The 24243-nt window shown below is 40.3% G+C and overlaps 2 protein-coding genes across 12 annotated transcripts in view; one reads left to right on the top strand and one right to left on the bottom strand.

Annotated features, from left to right (window-relative positions):
• The window catches only part of nckap5l (NCK-associated protein 5-like), a 52522-nt gene extending 48714 nt beyond the window's left edge, over nucleotides 1-3808 (top strand). For all 8 annotated transcript variants that reach the window (XM_030733663.1, XM_030733662.1, XM_030733661.1 and 5 more), the window contains 2 exons: nucleotides 278-429; nucleotides 3015-3808. In XM_030733663.1, the coding sequence (XP_030589523.1) occupies nucleotides 278-429; nucleotides 3015-3275 (413 nt within the window). In that variant the 3' untranslated portion in view covers nucleotides 3276-3808. The remainder of the gene's footprint in view (nucleotides 1-277; nucleotides 430-3014) is intronic.
• A 3054-nt stretch (nucleotides 3809-6862) lies between these two features.
• On the bottom strand, nucleotides 6863-24166 carry tegt (testis enhanced gene transcript (BAX inhibitor 1)). Of its 4 annotated transcripts, none has more exons than XM_030733618.1 (10): nucleotides 24017-24166; nucleotides 20685-20793; nucleotides 20480-20588; nucleotides 12809-12929; nucleotides 12654-12702; nucleotides 12413-12510; nucleotides 11195-11274; nucleotides 11001-11101; nucleotides 10015-10090; nucleotides 7764-7787 (listed from the first exon to the last, which is right to left on the bottom strand). In XM_030733618.1, exons 2-10 carry the CDS (start codon nucleotides 20738-20740, stop codon nucleotides 7764-7766), a joined length of 714 nt encoding a protein of 237 aa, XP_030589478.1. In that variant the 5' UTR covers nucleotides 20741-20793; nucleotides 24017-24166. The 4 variants fall into 4 exon arrangements, with proteins under 4 accessions (XP_030589477.1, XP_030589478.1, XP_030589476.1 ...); XM_030733616.1 differs by lacking the exon at nucleotides 24017-24166 and adding an exon at nucleotides 23386-23700; XM_030733619.1 differs by lacking the exon at nucleotides 24017-24166 and adding an exon at nucleotides 23100-23218.
• Between the last annotated feature and the right edge of the window lie 77 nt (nucleotides 24167-24243).

Here is a 24243-nt window from a genome sequence, read left to right as displayed (position 1 = left end):
TATCCTCTGGAAACCATGAATATCTGTTAAGCAGCTTCATTTTGGGTCAGACCTTTTTTTTTTTCCTGTAAGGCCCTGTAGCTCCAGTAGCACGGTTACAAAACACATTTATTCCCTTTCGTAGCCAGACTAACACTTAAACACTTTTAACGTTCCTCGTGTTGGGAATTTCGACGAGTACTTGTGCTCTTAAATTCACTTCAGTGATAACCCACAGGAGAAAATCCCCGGCACAAAAACTAAAAAAAAAACTTATCTTTAATTGTTCCATCTGCAGACAAAGAAGCACATGGAGCGAACATGTTTTCTCCTCGCTCCAAGACTTGGACTTTCCCCAACCTGAAGACTCCAGCAGGACCTGCGGAGGTGTACCTGGCAGTTGAGGAGGAAGAGGAGGAGGCGGTATCCTTTGGATCGCCATTCAGAGGGGTAGGCATACTGTGGTTTGACTGTTATTCAGATGCAACTTTTATCTTCTCCAAATGAAGGCATATTAACAGGTTTGTTTCTTTCTTTCACTGAGGATTTTTTTTGTGGCACAGAAAGAGCTCTTACAGAGCTGTAGAAAACTTCTGTTAATTGGAGTTTGATTTTTTTCAGGCATAAAAGACATTTTTCATTATCTAATGGTGAGAAATAACCGGAGAATGCAAAGATTTCTGCAAACGAAGGTAAAAGGCAATCACTGCCTTTAGTGTTTGTTTAACGCCGTGCGTAAGAACCCACCAAAAGCACATTTGCGAGCCAGAAAAACCTCTGACTGATGCGCTAATTTTTCTGTTTAAGTGCTCACATCTGCAGCAGAGTTGGGCTCAGAGTCCACAGTGACAGCGTTTTTTTTTTTTGTTTTTTTTTTTGCAGTGGAAGCATACATGACCTCATTTTCAGAGCACTTGTTGTTGCTAGGTTACGGAACTACAGTGGCCCTGAGGGGCAAAGACGGCGAAGGAGAAAACACGACGACATTTCGCTTTACGGGAAAGGTTAGGCACGGCGCTTCTGCTTTTCGGCTGGAAATCCCTTCTGCTGGCAAACTAATCGGAGAAAAAGCCGCACCTTGATGTCACCTCCTTGCTCCCGCTTCTTCCTGCAGTGCCTCCTGAAAGGAGCTGGAAATCCTGTTTTTACTGCAGTACAGGGGTTTCAGTCCTTCCCCAGTTTCCCAGTCTTGTCAGTCCCAGTTCTTGAAGTGTCTCTGCAGGGTTGGATTAATCTCTCGTCTCTGGCTAGAAGCAACATTTTAATGTCATAATAAACTCTGTTTACAATCTTCTGTTGTTAGAAACAAGCAATGATAGCCATAACCACAAAAATGATTGACTTGCCGAATCACTAACAAATGTTGTTGAGCTCTGCACCTCTGGGCATCTACACAAAAGAAAACTTTTGTTGTTACATCATAAATAACTGACACGTCAGTAATGACCAGGATCAAGTGGACCTGTCACAATATCAGATTTTCACTAAATTTCTATCAATCAACGTCTTTGTGAACTTTCTTTTGTTTTATTAATTCATTATTCTCCCTGATAAAGCTTCAGTCACACAGGTCGGTCAGTGATCCCTGGCAACCTCCAGTTGCTAGAGAAAAATTGCTTAATAACCACGGAGCGGGAGTGAGACTTGGAAAAAGTCGGACACAAACGAGATGGAAAATGTTCGCCTTCAAATTAAAAGTCCTGCCTGACCGATTAAATCAACACGTTTCAAAAGGCACAACTTTTGCCTTGGAGTCGAGCAGCATCAGTTCCGGTTTTGGTCGCAACGGTTGATGGTTTCATAACCACTTAGTGAGTTTGGACACAAGTCGCCATCTTTCATACAAACTGAGTGACCGCAGCAGTCTGCTAATGACAAATCAGTCACAAGGAGGTTTTTGGTGCAACGCGCACACACACACACACACACACACACACACACACACACACACACACACACACACACACACACACACACACACACACACGACAGCCAGCAACCATTTGCCAAACAGTCTGGGAATACGCTGACTGGTCTTTGGGCCTGTGTGACTGGGGCCTTATCAGGGACAATGAAAAATTAAAAAAGTTACATAAACAAGAAGAAGTTTAGGATGATGTCATAATTGTATAGTCCCACAACCACTCACCAACCAGTTGGGGATGCACAGTTTTCCCTAGTGACCGCTCTGTAGGCCGGCATGCCTGTGGCTTATGGCAAATCGCATATAAAAAAGAATTGATTGAGCTATTATGAACAAATGTCCAGTGTACTATACAGTCCTTAATTTTTTGCACAAAGTGCAGTGACTCAGACCATCCACAAACCTGAAAGAAGCACCTGTGAGTCAAGGTGCAGGGCACAGTCTCACAGAGGAGCTACTGTTAACTCAGATATTTGGAACGCACACAAACAGCGAGGAGCAAAAATAAGAGAAGACAACAAAATGTTAATTTAATTAAGGATGGATTCCTCAACAATCTCCACAGCTTCACTCAGCAAAGTAACAGATTATCTGCACCTGTCTGGCTGACTCAGTCTAACGTACTGGGGTTTTTGGTGGGAAAATGAATGCTGTTAGCAGTTTGTAGATATGCTGTGGCTGCTAAAATAGCTCCTGTAAACTGCAGTGTGAGTCTCCAATCACAGAAACTCAAAAAGAAGAAAGTAGAGACTAGAAGAGTCCTTAGGAAGAACAACCAGAGACAGCTTTGAAGGTTATTATGCTTACGTTAATGGGTGTTTAATGAGAATATTATTCCGTACTTAATGAAAAGTGCTCAGCAAAAGCATGAGAAAAAGATTCATCTGGGTCACTTGCAGGCAGTAAAGTAGGGGTGCATTTTTAAATCTGCACTCACGTCTTACATAATGTAAAAAAAAGCACAGAGCCACATTCTCCCTTTACAAATTATTCATGAGCTGAATATTAAAAATTTACAGTTGGATGAATCCTGTAACCCACTTTTTTGGTGGCACCTGAAGGCGTTACATAAGATGATAACACTGTTTCCCACCCTTCTGCTTCCTTTCAGAGCATGAAGGCCAGCGGCCCCTCCTCCAGCCGGGTGGTTGACCCAGGCAGCCTGCCCGTCCCCGCCCAGTCGGGCATGAGCCGCAGGGGGAAGACACGCACACCCAGCGTCCCCGAGATGAGCCGGGAGGCCGGGCTGGAGCTGCTCAGAGAGCGGCCGGAGGAGGCTCTGTCCCCGAGTCGGCCTCAGGTCCTGGAGACTCCCGAGTCTCTGAGCGATTCTCTGTACGACAGTCTGTCATCCTGCGGCAGCCAAGGATGAAGCAGCCCAGGACAGGGAGGACGTGTCTCCTGGTCACTGGCTGTGCTGAGATGCCGCTGAGGAAAAGAAAACTGCGCCCTGTCGACATCCGCAAAGAATAAACTGGTGATGTCCCATCAGCTGTTGTAACTGGAAAGATGGATTGATCTCCTCAGGATTTCCAATAAACATGAAGCCAAAAGCCACCCAAATCGTGTAGGTTGTTCACTTTTTCACGATCAGACTTGACTGTGGATACTTCTACTTTAATTCATGTGTACAGGACAACAAAACGCATGGCCAAGCTAATGAGCAGCACAAAAAGTTGTCACTCCCGGTAGTCGTTTGGCGACCTCTCTCTCTCTCTCTTTCGTTTCTTTCATCCTCATAGACGGATCTTCGTCATGTACGTCACAGAAATCGGCGAGCGGTTCAACAGATGGCGTACAGTACTGTATCAATATATCCATCCTATTCGACATCCTTTCACCGCATAATGTATTAAAAAGCAAACAAAAACCCATAAAAAAAAAAAAAAAACATGGAGCGCCTTTAAAAAAAAAAGAATGTTCATGTCTGTGACTCTTAATTGCTGAAACCATGCATCACAATTTTAAATGTATAAACAACTTTATTGACCATGTTGATATTGTTTTGCGGCCAAGGAAGGTTTCAGAGTATGTTTGTTTTAAAATCATAATACATTTAAAGGTAATATATACCAGCAATAATAACATAGATAAGAGAAATGGCTACACTATTCAGTGAATATGTATTTCTATTTATTTATTTTAAATGTTCATCATTTGCAGTCATCTTTTTTTTTTTTTGTAATCTTCCTGTGAAAACTGCAGTCTCCTCGCTTAGTAGGTTATGTTCATATCTTGTGTTTCATCATCTCTATTGCCGTTTGTTCCCTAGCAAAAATAGAGGTCCTATGTACCTACTGCCGTTTTTCAACTTTCTAATTAAAATGTTTTGATTTAGCTCTGTGTGAGTGCTTTTTAGTAACTAATCTGAGGTGGGAGCAGCACACAGACTTAAATTAGATCGAAAGTACAGCTGCAGCACATTTGATTCTGTGCACTAAGTACGCCCTTACTAAGTATCCCCTTACTGCCTCCATAGATGGTAAGTCGCAGCAAAGTGCTGCAAATCAAATGCACCTTACTGATCATCAGTGAGTGTGACCACCTCTACACAAGCAGAAGCTTTGGCAGTTTTACCCACCTGGAGCATCCCATGCCGCACTCTTCCCAAGCATGCATGTCTCATCAAATTCACTCCCAAGTCAGACCGTGCAGTGTTCAGAGAAACTGCACAAAACTGAGGAGCTGCTTCTCAGACTCTACAGGCTTCAGTTAGCATGTTAAATGTTAAAGTTTGTGATGCCAGAATTAGAAAAAGACTGAACAAATATGGCTTGTTTAGGAGAAAGCCTCTTTTCTCTAAAAAGTACATGGCAACATGGCCTAGATTTGTAAAGTTCATCTGAACAAACCACATGACTTCAGGGTGGAGATGTTTGGCCTTAATGCACAGCGCCAGGTTTGGTGAAACCCAAACACAGCATGGTGGTGGTGGTGGTGCTGATTGTTTTTGCAGCCACAGGATCTGGGCACCTTGCAGTCATTGAGTCAGCATGAGTTCCTCTGTATATCAAAGTATTCTAAAATAAAATGCTAAACCATCTGACAGATAAAGCACGGCTGAAATTGGGTCAACAGGACAATTATCCCAAGCACAGCAGCAAATCTATATGACTGAAAAAAACAGCTGAAAAAGAAAAGCATCACGTTGAAAGTTCAGACCTCAGCCCAGCTGAAATGTTGTGATGGGACCTAAAAGAGCTCTGCATAAACAAATGTCTGCAAACCTCAATGAACTGAAGCAACCACTTCACCAGTGAGAGGACTCAGTCACATCCGGTCCTTGTTCATCACATCCAGTTTCCAAACACAAAGACAGCAACGGTAAAAGCACATCTCAAGCCTTCAAAATCAAACTTCATTAACCAATGAATGCTTTGACAGCAGGTGGGTGGGGCTTCTGTGCCTGAGATGACCTTATTAGGAATATCCACTCTCACTGACATCATACAGAGGCAAAAGTAGAAAAAAAACCTGTTATCAGCGTGCTTAGAGCACTCTGAGTCTGAGCTTTTGGCTCATAGGGGTTTACTTGCACATATGCTGACAATAACCACTTTAACACGAGCTTCATCTAAATGAACTGCTGACCTACTGCTTGTCCAAGAATTCATCAACAATAGTACAAAAAATTGACCAAAGTACCTTTTTGCTAATAGTCATACGGCTGTAACAAACATATCAAATAAAAATCAAATAAACCATGTTGTGAGATGTTTATTGTAGGAATTATTTCTATTGTATACATCCTCCTGTGTCAGAAACCCAGGCAGCTATCATTAAGACTCAGCCGAGGTGGCGCCATTAATGTCTCCGTCCTGTCAGGCTGTCATGAAGCTAGCGGGTGTAGCTCAGAAAATACTCAATGCATGAACCTGCACACAAGTTTGTGGGTTTCTTTGAGTAACTGGGTCATGATTTTTGGAAAGAGACGCTGAAGTCACACCAAAACAATCTAGATGGATAAACAGCACTACAGACCAGAGGAAACATATGTAAATTAATGAGCGAATGGTTCCCTTAAGTTATAAAGAAACAAAATACAAAAAGGCATTTATTCAGAATAAAGGGAGTCTTCACTAATGTCTTAAACTCTGCAGGCTGGAGGACAAATGTTACATTTCCCATCAAGGCAGTGATTTAGTTTAAGAATATTTTATGCAAATGTAAAAAAAAAAAAAATTATAATTTCCATTTTTCGTTTGAAAAATGACACTGAATTAGTTATGGAAATGACTATAAATAACATTTTAGCTTCAAAACTAGTCAGTCTTTCAAAAAGGTATTTTTAGTAAATCCTCTGAAGCTTTGAAAAGACTTTATTTACCTGAAGACCGTGGGGTGCTGCAAGAGGAGAAAAAAAAAAGGAGTTCAAATATTTTACTCATAACCATAAATTCTGATCTTCCCGGGGAGGGGGGGAGGGGGGGGAAATATGAGGTTCGGGTTACTTTATATGTACCTACATTTGTTCTGCAGTAGGCGCGTCCTCCATTCTCGCATGCACGTTTCTCAAAACAACAGACAAGCATAATACAACATAATTATGAAAAAAATAAATAAATAAAATCAATCTGTCCCACATCATGTAGGATGTAAAAGCTATGGAGTGATGGACGCTGGAACAAAGCTGCTTTTGTAATGCTGTTACTCAGAGATCCAGGGAACCAGTAAAATTAAAATACAATTAAAACACTGAGGTTCAAGCAGGCTAGCGACCCTGTCCTGACCTTTAACCCCAACTCTTTGCTTTGGAAACTTATAACAGTTTTTGTTCTGACTGTAGTAATATAGCGCTTTCTCTTCATTCATGCACACATTCATACAAGCGCTTTGCTCCTCAGCACTCTGCCTGGAGGCTTCAGCTTCTCTCACCACTAAGTATGCGTGTAATGAAGACACACTCACTTTGTCTCAGTACGTTCAACACATTTATTTGACCAAATGTATCAAATTATTAGTTTGTTTTATGTCAATAAAATAAGTTTTTCACAGTATACACTTTCAAAAAAAAAAAAAAAAATCATACAAATGCCAAATTATCAGGTTAACATCCTGCAAACTATTTTCTAGACAACAGAGAAATTTACAAGGGAAGTGGTCTGAATTACTTGCCTGTCGATTCAAACTGAAGGAACAAAAAAATGGACAGATGGCAGCGATTTTTCCTCCTCCATCAGGCCAAAATCCAAAAATCAGACCACCAAGTGGCTGAAAGTCCCTCTGAATGAGTTCAGTGTAGATCATCGAGAGTCTGACAGGCTTCTGGGGTTTTAATCAGTGTCACCACACTTCACAATTCTGACCCCCAAACCAAGAAATATGGGAACAAAACAATTCAGAGGAAAACTTCTGAAAAGGCGGATGTGCTGTCAAAATTATGGGACATTTTAAGTGGGAGCATTTCACTAAATAGAACTGAGGAAACCTATAAATAATGACATTACACAAAATATTACAATAATCAGTTTCAGAAGCTCACATGACTCACTAGAAAAAGGAGCCTATCATGTTAATTTATGGCACTAAAGAACAGTAAATATGAAAAATCCTCATTAGGTGTTGCTCAGCTTCTGGGAGCCATCATAGGGCAAGGCTCCCCTCTACAGGCCAAATGTTATCACTGCAGCATTAAAGTATTCATTCACAGCCAGGATGGGACGAGCATTACTGTAAACTTACATTCAATCCTTGTTGTAAGTTTAGAGAAAGAAAGAAAAAAAAATTAAAGAATTTCCAACAAAGTAAGACCACATAGGAGTTAAATTTGAAAAATGAAGACAGAAAGTGAAAAGCACCAAGTGCGTTGCAAATTGTGCCTTTTCTGATTGTTTTTATTTTCCTGCTACTCAAAGATGCTTTACTTCTTCTCCTTCTTCTTGTCCTGAAAAAAAAAGAAAAGGGACAGTTAATTTAGTCCAGTTGTTATGAGTACTGCAGTTTTATATTATGAAACAAAGACTGACTTTAGCCTCAAGGTATCGAGCCATGCAAATCTGATAACAGAAGATATTGATCATTTGCAGTTATCTGCCGCTGAGTGACGTCATCACTCCGATATCAGATGTCTCATTTAAAAAAAAAAAAAAAAGATTTTTCTTAACTACAGAATTTTATTTATGAATATGTACTTAAATCTATCTGTAGAAAATGCTGACCTATATTTTATTACAGGTGTGAATGGAAACTGTCAAAGGACAAACGAACTATTTTATTACATTGCTCAAAAATTTGATATATATATATATAGATATATAGATATATATAGATATATATATATATATATATATATATATATATAAAAATAAAAGGAACACCCTGAAAACACTGGTATCAATTCCTTCATCTTCCAGGAACTGTTGCGCACCAGGAGGAACCCAGGACCCACTGCACCAGCGTAGGGTCTGACAGTAGCTCCAAGGATTTTATCCTGATACCTGATGGCAGTCAGGGTGCTGTAGCCTAGCCTATAGAGCCCTGTGTCCCTCCATGGCTATGCCTCCCCAGACCATCACTGACCCACCACCAAACCGGTCATGCTGAATAATGTTACAGGAAGCATAATGTTCTCCGCCGCTTCTCCAGACCCTTTCACATTTGTCGCATGTGCTCAGAGTGAACCTGCTCTCATCTGTGAAAAGCACAGGGCGCCAGCAGTGGACCTGCCAATTCTGGTAGTCTATGGCAAATGCCAAATCAGGCTCCATGGTGCTGAGCAGTGAGCACAGGGAAGACTAGATGATGTCGTGCCCTCAGACCACCCTCAGAAATTCCAGGCCAGCTCTAGTGCACCTGGAATTTCATTAACACCAAAGCAGTTGTGCTGGCATGGTGGTTAGTGGTGAGAATGGGTTTGATTCCACCTTGGCTGTGTGGAGTTTGCATGTTCTCCCCGTGTCTGCGTGGGTTTCCTCCCACAGTCCAAAGACATGCAGTTACTAGGGTTAGGTTAATTGGTAACTCTAAATTGCCCATAGGTGTGAATGTGAGTGTGAAAAGTTGTTTGTCTCCGTGTTGGCCCTGCGACAGGCTGGCAAACTGTACAGGGTGTACCCTGCCTCTCGCCCTATGGCAGCTGGGATAGGCTCCAGCTGCCCCACGACCCTGAACAGGATAAGCTGAAGATGAAAATGATTAACAAACCCCATCACTACTTATCTGACCAGATCAATATCCCGAAGTTTGACTGACTTGTTGCTCTGATTAAAAAGTGTTCCTTTAATTTTTTTGAGCAGTGTACTTCTCTCTGAATAAAAAAAACCTCTAATATTACATAAAACAACCTTTCTGTTATTAAAAAAGGAAAATGCAAAGTTGTAGACAGATCTCTGCGACCCTGTTTGTGAAAATACATGATGCTACACAAGTTATTCAAAAACTTTGAGCTTGGTTTTAGTTTTCAATGTTTTATGGACCACAAATAAAAATTCCCCTCACAGCCATTGTACTGTGGTGCTTTCTCAGATATCTCAAAACCTCAGCAAATGAAACCAGAGGAATGCGCATAGCTCAATTTCATGTGGACCAAATGAGAAAATGTGCTGTTTTTGTGTGACTTCAGCTTTTAAAACAACATCTGCAGTTGTTTAAAAAAATATATATATATATGAAACATATTAAAAGGTTAATGATAGAAATATTCTATATTTCTGTTACTGTTGACAAAGAGCATAAAAACCAAACCAAAACCAACAATGAGGGTTCTTTATACTTCACTAGATTTCAGCCCAAAGTCCATTTGTGTCTGCTAAAGAGCTCTAGCTCACAAAAATGTTGTTATAAACACTTTCCTGAAACCAGCTGATCAGCAAGACTTTTAGTCAAAATAGACACCATTTAGACCTGATGTGGACTACACATCTGTTGCTCTTGTGAGCAGCAGGATGGTGTATTTGGTGTATATTACAATGCTTTGTAGTTCCTTATGGGTTTAGATTAATGAGCTAGAGCAACAGTGTAACTCCCATGTGTGTTTTTAACTGTTTAAGATGTACACAAACAACATTCATTGCTGCCCATGGTCTTTTCACTTGGTTAGCAGACCATCATAAAAAATACAGTCACCAGAAAGAGATCGCTGAAATGTTCGAATAATGCAGTAATGTCCGTACCTTATCGTTCATAGCGAGGATTACCATCAGTTTCCTGAAGATGGTGATGAAATCAAGGAACAAGTCCACACAGTGCCTGAAAAATGAAAGACATACAGAGTTAGTTTCTGAACAGCAAAAACAAAAAGGGCATTTTCATTCATAATGCAGCTTTTCTAGGTCCAGACCTTCGAATCCATCCTCTGCACCAAGTAGATGGATTTGTGGCCTCATAATGTGATACAGCAGCTTCTTGGTTGAAAAAAGTAAGCGCGGGTCTGAACCTCTGTTCACCTTTGAGCGAACGTAAAGCAATGTTTTCACGATTACATCCAAAGTCTATGCAACGAGTCAAAGTGGCACAAATGGGAGCCGGAGGATTTACCCAGAGGGACCAGTAAATCCAAAGCTTTGCCTTCTGGCTCAGCTCTCTGCACCAGCAATCCACCAGTCCAGCTCAAACTCCTGAAGTTGGGGTGCCTTCAATCGGAAAAGTACGCATCATTTGCTATTTTTTCCAGGGTGAATAAAATTTCTTCAGAACAGAGGTTCTCTCTCTCAATCAGCACAACCATGTGTATAAACACCATATTAGAAGGCCGTGGTTACATTAATCAGCTACCACAGGTACACGTAATACAACAAGGTGTTCAATATACAAGTTTCTCTTTAAATAAAGGTTTTCCTGCATTTCATCAAGGCTGCTCACAGCCTCAGGTCCATTATCACATATACTGGGGTCTAGTACATGACAACGTCCTCTCGCCTACAGAAATCAATCAGTCGAGATAAAATCAGAGCGAAAAAGAAAACAGAGTAGAACAAACTGACAGTTCTGCCTGATAGACTCTGATAATACAGTGTATTTGCATCAAATTATTTTTATAAGAAGTGATGCTCAGTCACTGTGAGATGATGTATTTGCATAACATTTGGTTATAAGAAAATAGAGGCCAGGAGATAAAGGGCTCATGTGGCGTTTGCTAGCAGGGAACACAGCTCCTCACCAAACGTAGTCCTTGTCTCCGTTCTCTGCTTTCTCGATGATGAGCTGAGTGTCAAACAGGACAAAGCCGCACATGATGAGCAGCCCCAGGTACATGTGTGCCTGTTGGAGAAGATAAAGAAGTTAAATGGCCCATCATCACACACAACTGCTCAAACCTGTAGGAGGGGTGGATGGCACCGCTGGTTCACTCACCTTAAACAGAATCATAGAGCCAAAGAACACGTTCATCAGAGACATCAGGAACAGGATGGAGAGGCCAGACATGAGTGTGCCTGAGGAGACAAATAAGAGAAGTGAGGGAAAATTTAGTAAAAAGGTTCGTTACACCAATGATGCTAAATATTGTCACTGCTTATGTCAGGAGTATTCAAAGTTTTAATAACTGAGTGAGCGTTTAGGGAGCCAGCATGAGATGGAGGGCCACACAGGGGAAAGAAATGCACCCATCAATCAAAATAATTATTTATGCTTCCCTGAAAGCTTCCCCGGGAGCACATAAAACCTTGCAGAGAGGTTATTACACTATTCCAGTCATTACTGTACAAAAATCCTGATTATTTGGTCATTGATTATTCAGTAACTTAAACATTAAGCAGTTACCAATTTTAAACATCCTTTTAGTAATTTTTTTGAACTTAAAATATAATTTAAATGAAAAAAAATATATATATAATTGGAAATAAAAAGTGGTGAGGGGTGATGGGATAATCTGGTAGAGTTTTAAGCTTAGATCAGCGTGTTTTGGGGTATAACGCCCATCTTCCAAGGTCAACCGTAACACCTAGTTTATGCTCACTATCACTTCCTGCGAATGTCACAGTTGCTCCTGACAGACTTTCTTAATTTTCTTTTATTCACTTTGGGTCCAGCGAGTGAATTTCAGCTCTTAGGAAAAGTGCACTGCTATCAGTTTTGTCCTGAAAATGTAGTTTTCATAATCACTGGAAGCCAAAACTGAACAGAGATTAAACTTGTAATACAGTAAATTTAGCCTGTGGTGTGGCTCTTATTTCTCATCAGGCTGTGATGGACTGAGCAGTCAATGCCAGGAATATATACAGGCACTGTCTCTACCTGAGCCTGTTCAGTAGCTACCTGGTACATAGTCTGTGTATTATGTACAATCTAGTACTGTTTACACTGTATAACATGTGACGACTAAATAAAAGATTAAATAAAACCACCTAAAAATGGTAATTGTATTTTAATGTACCAGTTTATAGTTTTTTGTTAGTGAGATAACAGTTACACAATCATATTTGGGGAATATTAAAAACTTTGTGTTCACTGATGTCTGTGACATTGCTGTGCTGCAACTTGAATTCTGTAACTCATCTGTGACTGAATGAAATATACAGAGGGGTCTGAAGTACACGGTTACAGTCATGGCTGGCAGGGATGTGTAATTACCTCCGAGGAACAGGTAGCTCCTGCGTTTGGCATAGAGAGCGCTGAGAGTGAAGCAGATGAAAATCACAGAGGTTCCCATGAAGGCAGTCACAATGATGCTGAGGAACAAACCAGGACAGATATAAATATGTTCTTTATTGACACTGTTTTGTTTAGAGCTGCATAGAGAGGTCAAGATCAATGTGATTAACTTTCATTCACTGAGCTGTTAGCAGACATTCAAGTATAATCTGTCACTTACCTGGGATTGACAGAGATGACAAAGTCCAGTGTGGGGCCAAGGCCAACACCTGGTGAGCAAACACTGCGTTAGGCTCTTGCATGTTCACAGACCAACGGTTCACTTCTGTTCACACGTACAGTAACGCATTTTAATCTGGAACATCGTGAGCTTACCTGTGAGGAAGGCAAATCCTGCCAGGATAGCCAGTCTCTTCTTTTCTGTCTCGGGGTTGTGGGGGGTCATGGCGAGCCAGAACATCAGCCCCAGGGATCCAAGCACAGAGAGCACACCGCCCTGAAAACAAGGGTACAGGGTAAACACAGGGAACCAATACTGTGGCCAAGACAATACTTGCATGAGGGGTTAAATACTCCAACAGCTCATTCAAGACTAATACACATTACTAGGGAAAAACTACAAGGTGTTAATAAAACACCTATATTCAAATATTATTCAGATCCAGATTCAAATTACAGATGTGTACTACAACCCATGGTACAAGCATTATTTTAAATGTACCTGAAGAGCACAATAAATGCTCCTGTTATTGGCGCTTGTTGTATGGCTGTTACGTCATCTGTACATTTTTTATGGTCATTGAGTTTGGTTTTAAATGTTTGTGCTTCTTCCAAATAAAAATGTTCACCTATGAAGCAATGCCTAAATTAACTTTCATTTCATGTGTTTCACTTCTAGAGGACAAAGTTTTTAAAACATACAGAACTGCTGCTATTCTCCCACAGATTTCTATTCAGGCTTTTTTGAGTGTCATGACTCTCTCTTATAATGTCTCCGGAAAAAGGGTATTTCATCGCCAGTCTTTAGCCCATATAATAACCATTTTCTACTTTTAAATCTCCCTAAAATAAAGTGGAACAGTGGTAGAAATACAGCCCATGCAGCCTGTTTTGCTCAGTTTATATCAGGAGCAGACACGACCCTGGAGCAATCCTGGATGTTGCTGTGCAGACATCTGCACCGCAGACGTTCACAACTGTTTTGGGAAACTGTGCTCATATGTAGCATAACGTGCAAGTTAAAAAGCTTTTAAAAAAATTATTTTGGGGACAAAAATCGCCCAAAATTTTGAAGCGGTTTTAAAATTGGATTTGCTTTGTGAGTCCCAGTGATAACTAAAATTTAAATTGGCTCCGTCCCCATTCACTTAGACAGTAGCTTAAAAGCCCCACCCAGACTCAATCTAGGATGGCTGCTGAGTGGTGGGACTTGCTTCTAGCAGGACTTTCGTGTTCGGCTGGAAGCTGCTTTTGTTATTACATGAAACATGGGACAGAGGTGACTAAGCCACAAAGTATGTGCTCAGTGACTTAGTGGTGGTAATCCTCAATGGAAACAGCCAAAGATGACCTTCACAAAAAAAAAAAAAAAAAAAAAAAAAAAAAAAAAAAAGGCTTCAAGGTTTCTCACAGTATTTAAACTTTCAGGTAAGAAGAGGCAACGTTAGACAGGAAATACCACCTGTTATTTACACCATCATCTCTTACTGTATGGGCCAGGGTCAAGGTTATTGTGGTTAAATTGCATTAAGCTAAAAAGTAAAACTGTGTAAAAGGAAAAAAAAAAAAAAACACATTTTAGGTAACTTAATTAGAATAAAAACTTGATTTAAAAATAACTATACTGTGTACTTATTAAATAAAATATAAATATGCAGAAAATGTCTTTAGTTTTTGTCACTTTCACAAAGTGTTGCGTTTATGTTGTTTTATTCATTCAAACTTAAACTTCTCAAACATTCAAAATGAAACTGAAACAGTCAGACTCACTCTGGAAACTACCTGAAACTCAAATGAAATGGGAGAAACAAAACAAAACAAAAAAACGTATCAGAAAGTATAAAACCACATCTCTGGTTAGGATACAAACACCACCTCATCTAGCAGACTTGCTGAAAGAAAGCTGTCAACATTTGGTGTTATTCACTACTCTAACCAGACCCATCACCAATGGGGGATATTCTCCCACAATGAATGAAAATTTAAAACAAATGTAGACATTGGGATAACATTACAGCTTCATTTCATAACAGAAAACCCTTCAGCAGATATCTTATTACCTTCTGCAAAACTATTTTGGCCTAATTTGGAGGCTTTGTCCTAAACTTTTATCCAAATAATTTTAGTCATCCCTGGATTAGTAAAGATATAATACATATTCCAGCAAAAATATGTATTCAATATTAACACTCGTTAAATCAAAACGATTTTAATCATGCTGTAAGCGACTGATGTTCTGTGATTATCTTTAACATTTCTACAAACACACATCCTAGACAAAAAAATGTCCATGGTAAACAAATTAGTATATATTGCAGTCTTGTACAAGGGTGAATATTACATAACGCCTTTATATTTATATAATCTATAACAATAAGCCAGATATAATGCATACAGTGGTTAGCACTGCTGCCTCACAGTTAGAATAACATCTGGAAGGCCTGGGTTTGATTCCACCTTGGCCCAAGCCTCTCCCTCTCTCTGTGTGGAGTTTGCATGTTCTCCCCAAGCTTGCGTGGGTTTCCTCCGGGTACTCCGGTTTCCTCCCACATTCCAAAAACATGCACTTACTGGGGTTAGGTTAATTGGCTAATCTAAATTGCCCATAGGTGTGACTGAGCGCGTGAATGTGAGTGTCACTCTGTGTTGGCCCTGCAACAGGCTGGCGACCTGTTCAGGGTGTACCCTGCCTCTATGCCCTATGACAGCTGGGATAGGCTCCAGCCCCCCCGCAACCCTGAACAGGATGTGCAGAAGCGGATGGATGGATGGATAATGCATACTTTCAAGGTATTCATATCATATTATACTTGTGTGTACAGGAATATTACTACATAATGCACCCATACCACATAATCTGCTGATATCAATGCATTATATGTAACATGACTATAATCACAAGGCAATCAAGTACAAAACACAATGCAACCATGTTGTTTAGATTTGAGCAATACTGTTGAGCAGTAGGTATGGCTTTAATATTGCTCAGTGATGACAAAGTCTGTACTATTCATCCCTGACCAGCATGTTAGACAATGCTCAGCCAATCAGAAGTTGGCATCACAGGTTAATCGATAAGACTGCAGCCTGGAAGTGATGTTACTATAAATACCCTGGCTCTGTACCTAGAAATTTGGGATTTCCCAGTTTCTCACTATCTAGCTACTGTCCAGTGACCTTGGTCAGTTACTTGATTTGGGGAATCCCCACTTTCTCCATTTCAGTCAGTGGTCAAGGAGGTACACAGAACAACATGATCACATGATTAGGCTAAGCCAGTCAGGCATGAGAAAGAGGCTGCATGTTATTAGCATATACGTATTATCGCATTAGAAGTCTAAAAAAAAGAATACATGCTAAATTTCATGGCTCAGTCTACAGACTGGAAAGGTAAAAACCTCACAGACTGATAAACAGACGATATGACCACAATATCCTCCCATTTTATTTTGTGTGGAAGGATAAAAACAGTACACAACACAAGTGAGTACACCACTGCACAATAATCCCTTAAGTGTCAAATTATTTGAAACTGTTTAACAATTTGTAAAGTTGCATGAATAATCAAAAACATATGCCTAAAGGTGTCTAGTATGGCAGTGTGTTGGTCCATAAGTGTGATGCAGAGCTTTGCGGACCCACACCTATACACAGTAGCTGTACACTGTCACTAGGAGAGCCAAAAATATGTGGAACCACCACATAATGTGGGCTATGCTTGGTCCTGCTGTGGACCAAGAATAAAGAAAAAAAAAAAAGAAAAAAAAAAGAAAGCTGTCCACTGCAGCCACTGTTTATCCTTCTAATTGCTGCCCCTTCCCCCCAGCTTTTTTTTTTAATCTTTGTTTTGTTTTTTTCCCAAACTTCCCTTTTGTGGTGAACTCTGTTGTGGTTCCCCTTTCCTGCTCAAGTGAACTAATCAGCATTCGACCTCTGCATAGCATCATTACTGCCGGATGACACGGCTTTTTTTGAGCTCCACAGCATCTAACCTTCCCTCAGCTCTGCCAAGAACAACGCAAACGGACGCAAACGCAGAATCACAAATCCAGCTTCTGGGTTCAAGGTCAGGCTTACTGTCCCGGGGAAATGCATTTTTTAAACAAGAGTTCATATAATAGTAGTAAACAAAACATAAGAGGAAATGCAAGAAATTAGTATGCAATAAAAGCAAAAGTGCAAGCATAGTACTAGAACTACAGAGTGATCACTTTGTCTTTGATGGCTGCTAGCAGGTATTCTAGGCTCCATGTACTTGTGTACTTCTCTAAAGCATTTACCACCCTATCACGTCAATCACTGGTATCCTGTGCTCTCATTGGCAGTTGGTTCAATCACTCACATTGAAGTGAGCAAAGATTAACTTGGGACTCATCTACTTTGCATTATCGGGCTTTATTTTGCCTGTAGTCAGTTTAAGTTGCGAATTTTGACCTGCCTCCTATGGTATCTGATTGCCTTGTTGGTGCTAGTTGCTTCCTGTGTGGAGTGGATAGTTGAGAGTCCTACTGGGTATCAGAACTTTGCCTGTTATAAATGTCAAAAAGCTTGGACCGAGTCCTACCTGAGATCTTACTCGGCTGTTTTCAAGAGACTACCAAGTCTATTTTTACTGATGACTGATTTAGGTTCCCAAAATAAGCAGTAATGCAAAAACTAAAATATAGATTTAAAAATATGAAGAGCCATCATCTCAGTAGAAACACTGAGGGAACCGAATTTCCTCTCTGATGGAGCATTTTAGCTGCAACATCTTCACTGGATTTAAACATGTTTGTTAGCAGAACACAAATATTTGTAGCTCTCTGCTACGTCAACATCTGTTGGAGGAGGGACTGCTGTAGATTTTCTAAAATCCATAATCACGTCTTTTGTTTTTGACACATTTGGCTCAAGTAAAAAAAAAAAATCATCCACCACTAGTCCATGATCCAATTCCCCACTTCAAGAAAGTTGATGTTATGATGAGCACTCAGTGAACACACTGTAGGGGGAGTGGGGGGGTTGCACTATACTGAAAATAGAGGCTTCAAACTAGGCTACACCTGTGATTACACAAGTTAGAAAGCTCTGGATTACTGAAACAACACCGACTAAAAGTCAAAGTCATAGGATCAATGCTTACATATGGATATAAAATAAGCTAATTTTGATGTATGGGCTATCTGCGCCACAGCTCCATGTGGGAAAGAACTGAGAGGAACTGAAACTTGATTGTAAGCCTTCACAAAAGATGAAAAAAGGACATATAAAAGGTCTATTACCAGTCAGAACATGGCTGAAGCAATAATCACAAGGTACAGAACAGGCCACTAATCAGAGCCCTGATGTCTGTCCACCTACCACAACGTCACAGACTGAGTGCTTACACAATCTAACCCTTGTGCTTCAGGCTTGGCACGAGGATTATCGACAGGAAAAAAAAAAGTTTCTATCACAGCTCAGAGTACGAAAGTGGTTGCATAATGTCAATCTCTTTAGATGACATCAAAGGAAAAAAAAAAAACTGCAATGAACATAGAAAGAACCCTGATGAACATTGGAGGCACATCCTGTGGTCAAATGAGACCAAAAAAAAAAAAAATATATAGATATATAGATCTAAATATACAGCTATATAGAGAGATACAGAGATAGAGAGAATTTGGCTCAGATGCTGGGGTCCAAAATGTTTCATGTGATTAATCATGACAGTGAAGCATGGAGGAGGAAGTGTGGTGATATGAGTCCAAAAAGCATTTATAGATGGCAATATGAAAGGAGATATCAAAATACTGGGTGGCAAGATGCCTGCCATTCTGCAGACACCTGACAGAGGAAGTGGACTGCAGGATAATAATGAGTATGCTGCCTCCCTTGAATCCAGTAGGACACCTTTGGTGGGGTTTTAAAGAGAGGCAGAGAAACACATCGCCCTCAGCAAAAAGAGCAGCTAAAAAAAGGTGTCTGAACAGCAGAACATCTCCCAAGAAATGAATGCAACAGTAGTAACCTCCATGCTGAAAAGAACTGAGTCCGTCATGAATAACAATGGTGAAACATAAACCTCAGTAATGGAAGTTAAGCTGGTCTTTGTTGGACTGACTTCCTACCTTAGCTGTGGGAACATCTTTCATGTTGGAGGCGCTGTGAAGATGGGACTACAAGTTGGCTAGCACCCTCAGTACCATATAAAGAAGAGCTGCTTAAGTTAAATATGCTACAAAAATGTTCATGATTTCTAATTTGACTGTGGTCCTTAAAAACAAGTCAAATAATATTGGTCTCTGAAAGCATAAAATTTTAAAAAGACATCGAAAATGAAGGCTAGATACACTTTACTCAAATGTTAATGATAAACCAGTGACTGCTGGCACCAATTTATCATCAAAGACAACACTCCACCTTCACTGTTTAGCATAACACCCTGACAGGGAAGCCAACAATGATCCAATGATAAGCAGGCCACAAAGTATGCAAACCATGTAGAAAAGGAGGATTTTAGGTGCCGTTTACACGAAGCCGTTTTCACTGGAAACGGTGTCGTTTTGATGCGTTTCAGCCTTTCGTTTACACGATGGCGTTTCAGAAACGATCCGCCTTTACACGAGGACATGTGAAACGATGAAAACGATGTAGTTCCCATGCCAGGCCACAAGTTGGCGTTGGTTTTCTCTTTGCAGTTTGTTTACGCAAGACGCGCATGCGTGGAGTGACACAGTAGGTAGTGTGGCAAATTGTTCATTACTTACAAAACGGCCAATGTGAGAGGTTTTGTGTGGACCGATGATGAGGTTGGATCGCTGCTGCACACAACGCTGAATTACAAAACGGTCAAAACACAGGAAAAGCATAAGAAGCACTCGTGAATCCGCGAGTACTGTTTATCAGTTTGCGCGTGCGCGAAAAACTGGCCGTCGCAACCATAGTGCGCATGTGCGAGTCGAGCGTTTTCAAATCACCCCGGTTTCAAGTGTTTACACGAAAACGCAAGCCGGTGCGTTTCTGAAACGCTCCACTCTGGACCCCGTTTCTGAAACACATCGTTTTCACTCTGTTGTCGTGTAAACAGAAGGGCGAAACGCATCAAAACGACACCGTTGTCGTGTAAACGCAAGGCCGAAACGCATCAAAACGACACCGTTTCAAAATGAAAACGGTCTCGTGTAAACGGCACCTTAGTACACTGGCCTTTTAAGCCAGTTTTCAAAAGAACACGTTCATAATCAAACCATGATTATACTCAGGCAAAGCAAGAGCAGGGGGTGTGCCTGCTATGGATAGGGTGACCAAACAAACTATATTATTTATTATTATACTTGTAATTATATTATTAATTATTATACTTGTGAGTATAATAGCAGTTTTCTCCAATGGGCAGATGGTTACAGGTTAACCTGCACTTGAGCAATGGCGACAACCTTTCCAGCTTTAATCACAGTCCCTGGACAAAAGTCAGCCTCTAGAAAAGGGACTGTCCTGCAGTGGTTCACTTTGAAAACTAGAGACAATAAAAATACAACAGACGAAAAAACAATAGATAAACAATGGCTGTGAGGCCTGTATTTTGAATATATTAAACATGGGCTAACATTTTTTTTTTTTTTTTATTTTACATAGAGTGCCCATTCTGTTCAGCTGTAAGTGAATATAAATTTTATGTAATCTGACATTTAACTGATATTGCACAGCAATGTACTCACTTCTTTTGTATGCTGTACCGAGGTACCTACCTGAGGTCGATAGTTTCAACCCCAGGTAAGTTACATTAACGTGTAAATTAGGCTAGAACATGAAGGAGGCCATTTGCTAGTACATGTAGACCCTGCTGTATCTTATTGAGGTTACCTGAAAGAGGCGTGTGACGACATGGACATAGGAGCCGGCAGCAGCCACAAACATGCAAACCGCCAAGCTGGAGTACACATTCTTCAAGTGCACCTGGGTGGAATGAGATCTGTAGGAAGAGAGATAATACATGAAAATAGCATGAGCAGTGGAAATGCAAATTAAAAAGCAGACCATGCAACCATCACATGAAATGTTCACGTACATTTGGGAGAACTTGAAGAGGGCATCGATGTTGATGCTGCGGTCAAACACGTTCATGATGAAATCAGGAACTGGGATCAGACGACACTTGTGATCAGGTGATGTCTCCTCTGAATAGAAATTAAAGTAAATTACACCTCTGCTCCACTTTAAACAGTCACAGTAAAAACTCCTCTATAACTGTAAGCCTGCAGCAGGTAGTACAAGTGCGGGGCGCCTGGGTGGCTTCGTGGTGTAGCCGGCGACCACATACATATGCCGCGTTGCGGTGCGGGCGGGTTCGCATCCCGGCCTGTCGCCAATTTGCCCGCGTGTCTTCCCCTGTATCTTTCCCCCATTTCCTGTCTCTCTCCACTGCCAACAAAAGCCGCTGTGGCCAAAAAACGCAAAAAAAAAAACAAAACAAAAAACTGTAAGCCTGCAGCAGGTAGTACAAGTGCAACTATTTGTTAATGATTTATGGAAGAAAATCAGGTACATATTTGCAGTTTTCTCTGAACACTTAAACACTAACAGTGATTCCAGAAACACTGAAACCATCGACACTTGCAGCCAAAACATTCGCGAAGTGTGCCAAAGCCTTCTCCTCTTTACACTCAGTTTCTAATTTTATAACACAACTTGCTGCTTCACACTCAGACACAGCACTCCTGGCAGTACTCTCACACTGCCTACATCAAGGCAACACAGCATGCGATGTGGAGGAAGTCTTACTCCCAAACCTATAACAAATGGGAGATTTAACTCAAACTTTTTTTTTAGGTTTTTTGAGGAAATTTAGAACATTTTGTAGAAAAAAAAATACTTTTTAAAAATTCATTTTTGTAATTACAGTGCAGTGTGAAATAAATAAAAGCATTCTTTTTTTAAATTACAAAAATTTAATTTAATCTTCTTGGCCCTGCATACACAAAAACCAAAAGCCCTAGGCAGTTTATGTGTGTGTGTGTGTGTGTGTGTGTGTGTGTGGGGGGGGGGGGGGGGGGGGGGGTTACTCTTTGTCAACATACTCAGTAGCATAATTGTGCAAACTTGTTTAAATGGCTACATAATTTGGTCTGGAATTTTCTAAGTATGGAATATTTCTGCAGAGACTCACAGAGGTTAATTTAACCATTATTTCAGTTGTGATGCTGTATTTAGACTGTTATTCTTCTGGATGGGTAATGCATTTTCCAGTGTTTATGTGGCTAAGAACAGGGTATAGGTTCAGCTGTTAACAAGAGAACACCATGACTGAACCTGGCTTTTGACTGCGTAAGCATGCTTTAAAGATGTTACTTTACATTCATTTACATTTAATACTTAGTTTTATTGTATTTTAATTTTTTAAGCTTTTTAATCTTTGTGGGGCATTGCATTATTTAATTTTTCTTCACTGATTAAAGTTAACCAATTACTTGATGTACTTTTATGGTGCTTCTAGGCTACTTTAAATTTTATTTTGCAGTAACCTGCAGGAAAGGTGCCATAAAGTCTGACTGTAGCTGTGGTGTATGGGGCACATGGATGAAGCAAAAGCTGAGATAATGAAACTCTGTTCAGCACATCAGTATCATGCTTTTGTGTATTGGAACCATGTTAAAATGAATCACATTTATTAGATAAACATAATTTAATTTTAACATTTTTTACATCAGTGTAACTGAAAAAACTTGAAATCAATCTTAAAACTAAAAATAAATAGTAGATTTAGTAGTTATTAGTTTGATTTGGTAAACAAAAATTGTATAAAGAGCAATAAAAATTAAGTAGTACTCTTAGTTTAGCATGCTGTTAAGTTCATGTGTTTTATCTCTCTTAAGCAATGCACACTCAATATAAATAAGATAGCACAACACACCCTCCTAACTTAAGCCATCTAATTTTTTGAGCCAGCAAGTTACGATTTTTTACGTAATGCCAACTTATAAATTGTATAAGTGTGTCTATTTAAATGATGATTTACGTGTAATGCACGGGCACAAAAACACTAGAATTTGATGGGGTTTTTTGTGGTCAGTGTGTATAAAGTTATAGAGAAACAGCACAAAGCTACAATTAAAGTGACCAAACAACTCATGAGTGAAGTACGTACTTTTACTTCACAACATTTTGAACAGCTACACAAGCTTCTCACACTAAAATTTCATACACGAAACGACTTCAGTGTCACAATAATCTGAATTATAACACATCAACAACGACATGGGCCTTTACACAAAGCACACTATTTTACTGGTAATATAAAACGCAAATTTAGCGACTGGGCGTGTAAGCTATGAAAATAATGAATCTTACTTTCACTATTACAGTGAAGTGCGTAGTCTAGTTTGATGAAGTTACACAACAGGTTAGCTTTAAATGTCAAGCTTTGAGCACCATAACTAGCACACAAACATGCTATTGCTAACAAGCTCTTTAATAGTCAGCACACCTCCGATTCGGGCTACCACTGCTAGAACCTCTCATCCTCACATAAATACGCGAAGAGCCCATTCGGCGTAATGGTCGAGCACCAGCCAAAATAGACGCCCGGGACCATATTAACAGCTAACGCTGCTAGCCAGCACACGCTAAATAACAAGGAGCCCGGAGAGCTAACGACAGTTCGACGTCTCCTTCTTTCTCCGGCGGATATCGCCGATCATTTTCAGCCCCCCGTGAACGCGGCACACCGGCAAGCGCACAAAACGGCTGCATTTGTACATGCCTGTCCTTACCTCTCTGCAACGCGCTGTTTCCTTTCCTCGCTTTGCGTTACTGCGATAGTTTTTTTCTTCTAAAACAAAACCGTACGTGTCAGCTCGCGGCAGCCTGCTGATGTCACCATGGAAACGCCCAGAAGATTGTAGTCCAGACACGCGCAGCGAGGTCGGAAATACGGCCTTTCACCGCCTTTCTAATGCAGTTACTTGGACAAATTAACTTTTTATAATTACAAAAAATAACCCCCCAAAATGTATTTACTCTTCCCTGAGCGCCACTTCCGAATAACATTCATATTACGCTGCACTTCCTGGTGTGACACCGAAGAATGACACCGGTATACCTAAAATGGCCGACTCATAAACGTAACCGATATCAACGGCAAAGCGTATTTTGTCCGTTAACAGAGAAATTTGTTTCTTCGCAACATGAACGCTGTGAAGGAAACACTTTGCGGTCTCAGCTGTTTCTAATCAAACCGAAATAAAAGCAGGATTTAAGCGTAAAAATGGGTTTAAGTGCGATCACATGACTTAGATATCAATCATGACGGATGGTGCAACTGCATGCAACATGTGAAATATGTTCACTTATGTTTCAGATTATCTTAAAATGTGGTTTGTATCTACAGTAATGCAATATTACCTTGTACTGTATAATTTGCTTAATTTTTAAGGTCCGCAGAAGCAGAAAAATGGTTTTCTTGACGACTTCAGAAGATCTAAAACGGCTAAATCAGGAAAACTAAAATCAGCCTCCAGTGAACGCCTCATTGGTCAAACAGCTTTTGACTTATTAACTGGTTCCCGATTAAGCTCTTCAACGTTAACACCTCCAGAAAGAGTTTAAGAAAAATAAAGTACATGATAAAT

Source organism: Archocentrus centrarchus, chromosome 7 (assembly GCF_007364275.1).
Source record: "Archocentrus centrarchus isolate MPI-CPG fArcCen1 chromosome 7, fArcCen1, whole genome shotgun sequence".
In the NCBI taxonomy this organism is placed as follows: Eukaryota; Metazoa; Chordata; class Actinopteri; order Cichliformes; family Cichlidae; genus Archocentrus; species Archocentrus centrarchus.
This window is presented reverse-complemented; position numbering and strand designations above follow the sequence as displayed.